This window comes from Buceros rhinoceros, unplaced genomic scaffold, assembly GCF_000710305.1.
Source record: "Buceros rhinoceros silvestris isolate BGI_N320 unplaced genomic scaffold, ASM71030v1 scaffold23178, whole genome shotgun sequence".
NCBI lineage: Eukaryota > Metazoa > Chordata > Aves > Bucerotiformes > Bucerotidae > Buceros > Buceros rhinoceros.
This window is the reverse complement of record NW_010426626.1, coordinates 2,458-3,799: the sequence shown is the minus strand read 5'-3', so window position 1 is coordinate 3,799 and position 1,342 is coordinate 2,458. Positions and strand designations below refer to the sequence as shown.

At 61.1% G+C, this 1,342-nt stretch overlaps 1 protein-coding gene across 1 annotated transcript in view; it reads right to left on the bottom strand.

Annotated features, from left to right (window-relative positions):
* SEMA3G (sema domain, immunoglobulin domain (Ig), short basic domain, secreted, (semaphorin) 3G) overlaps nt 1-985 on the bottom strand; it is a gene marked incomplete at both ends in the record, with an annotated part of 8,329 nt that extends 7,344 nt beyond the window's left edge. The window contains one exon of the mRNA XM_010141598.1: nt 825-985. Coding sequence (XP_010139900.1) covers nt 825-985 — 161 coding nt within the window. The remainder of the gene's footprint in view (nt 1-824) is intronic.
* Nucleotides 986-1,342: the final 357 nt, after the last annotated feature.

Sequence of the window (1,342 nt, the reverse complement as noted above, 5' to 3'; positions counted from 1 at the left end):
GTCACAGCCTGGAGCCGGTCTGGATTTGGGTGGTTACGTCGGGAGAGTCCGGGGATGGCCAGAAGGGAGTGGGCTTGTGGGTGGCCTGGGGAAAGGGTGCTTGGGGACAGCCCGGAGTGACGGAGCCCAAATCCTCCGCGGCCTTTGGCAGCCCTCGGACCAAGGGCAGCTTGGGTACGCAAGCCCTTCACCCCGTCACGGTGACCCAGCACGCCAAGGGGCACTTCATTTCCTTCTCCGCTTTCCTCGGCTAGCAAAGGCCCAGAGCCACGTTTACAAAACAAGAAATCAAAGCGGAGACGATGAAGGAGGAGGGGAGCCATGACCCAGCAATGTCACTCTGGTCCATCACCTCTCCCACCAAGAGGCCTGGAGAGCTCTGGGGTCTTTACCGGCTGAGCCCGGGCACGGCTCGTTGCAGTGATGGATGCTTTTCGCTCCTGCTCTCTGCAGGTGTTCAGCTGCATATTTGGCCCGTGAAGGGGATACCCGGGTGGGGATGGGAAGCACTCGCTCTCCTGAAGGCAGCTTTTTAGAAGAGTGGGGTCCCGGAACCACCAGTGGGCTGCACCACCAGTTTCCCAGGTTGCCAGTGGGACTAACGGCCAAAAACTTGCCCTCCAGCTCCCAGGGCCAGCCCACCCTTGCCAGGCAGCACAAGTTTTCAGATGCATCTTGGGGCACTTGAGATAGGGACATCCCCAGGGCAGGCCTTGCTTCAGGGTGACTTTTCCTGTCGTGGTTCCTTGCTCAGAGGGGCAAGAGGTGCAGGTGGCACCGGGCTGGTGCCAGAGACTCGGGATTGCTTAGCAGGACCCGCTCACCTCCTTGGCATCTGCACTGGCCCCGTCCAGGAGCAGGGAGTAGAGCACATCCTTCCCCCCGATGAAGAGCCGGTCATGGTACTCATCCAGGTAGAGGGAGCGGAAGCCCAGGAAGCCTCGGTGGCCGAAGAAGAGGATGGAGCGGTTGGTGCTCAAAAGCTCTGCCAGGGAGGGAGGGAAGCGTCAGAAGGAGCCAACCCAGTCCCAAAGGGCAGGGCCTCATAAGAACCATGCAGCCCAAACGCCCCCTCCCAGCCACAGGCACAAGTGCTTGCATCGAGCCTGGGGGACATCATGATCCCCGGCAGCCCCCCTCACCTCCCTCTATTCGATGCACATGCTGAGGTCCCCAGCTGCCCCCCTGTCCCATTGCGATGACGCCACCGTGACTGGTTCCCAGAGAGAAATGACTTCTGGGGTCAGCAGGCTGAAAACCCCGGCACAGTGGCGCCCACCCAGAGGGAGGGGGCAAGAGGAAGAGGTTCAGCTTCACCAGGCGATAAAACCACAGCCCACAC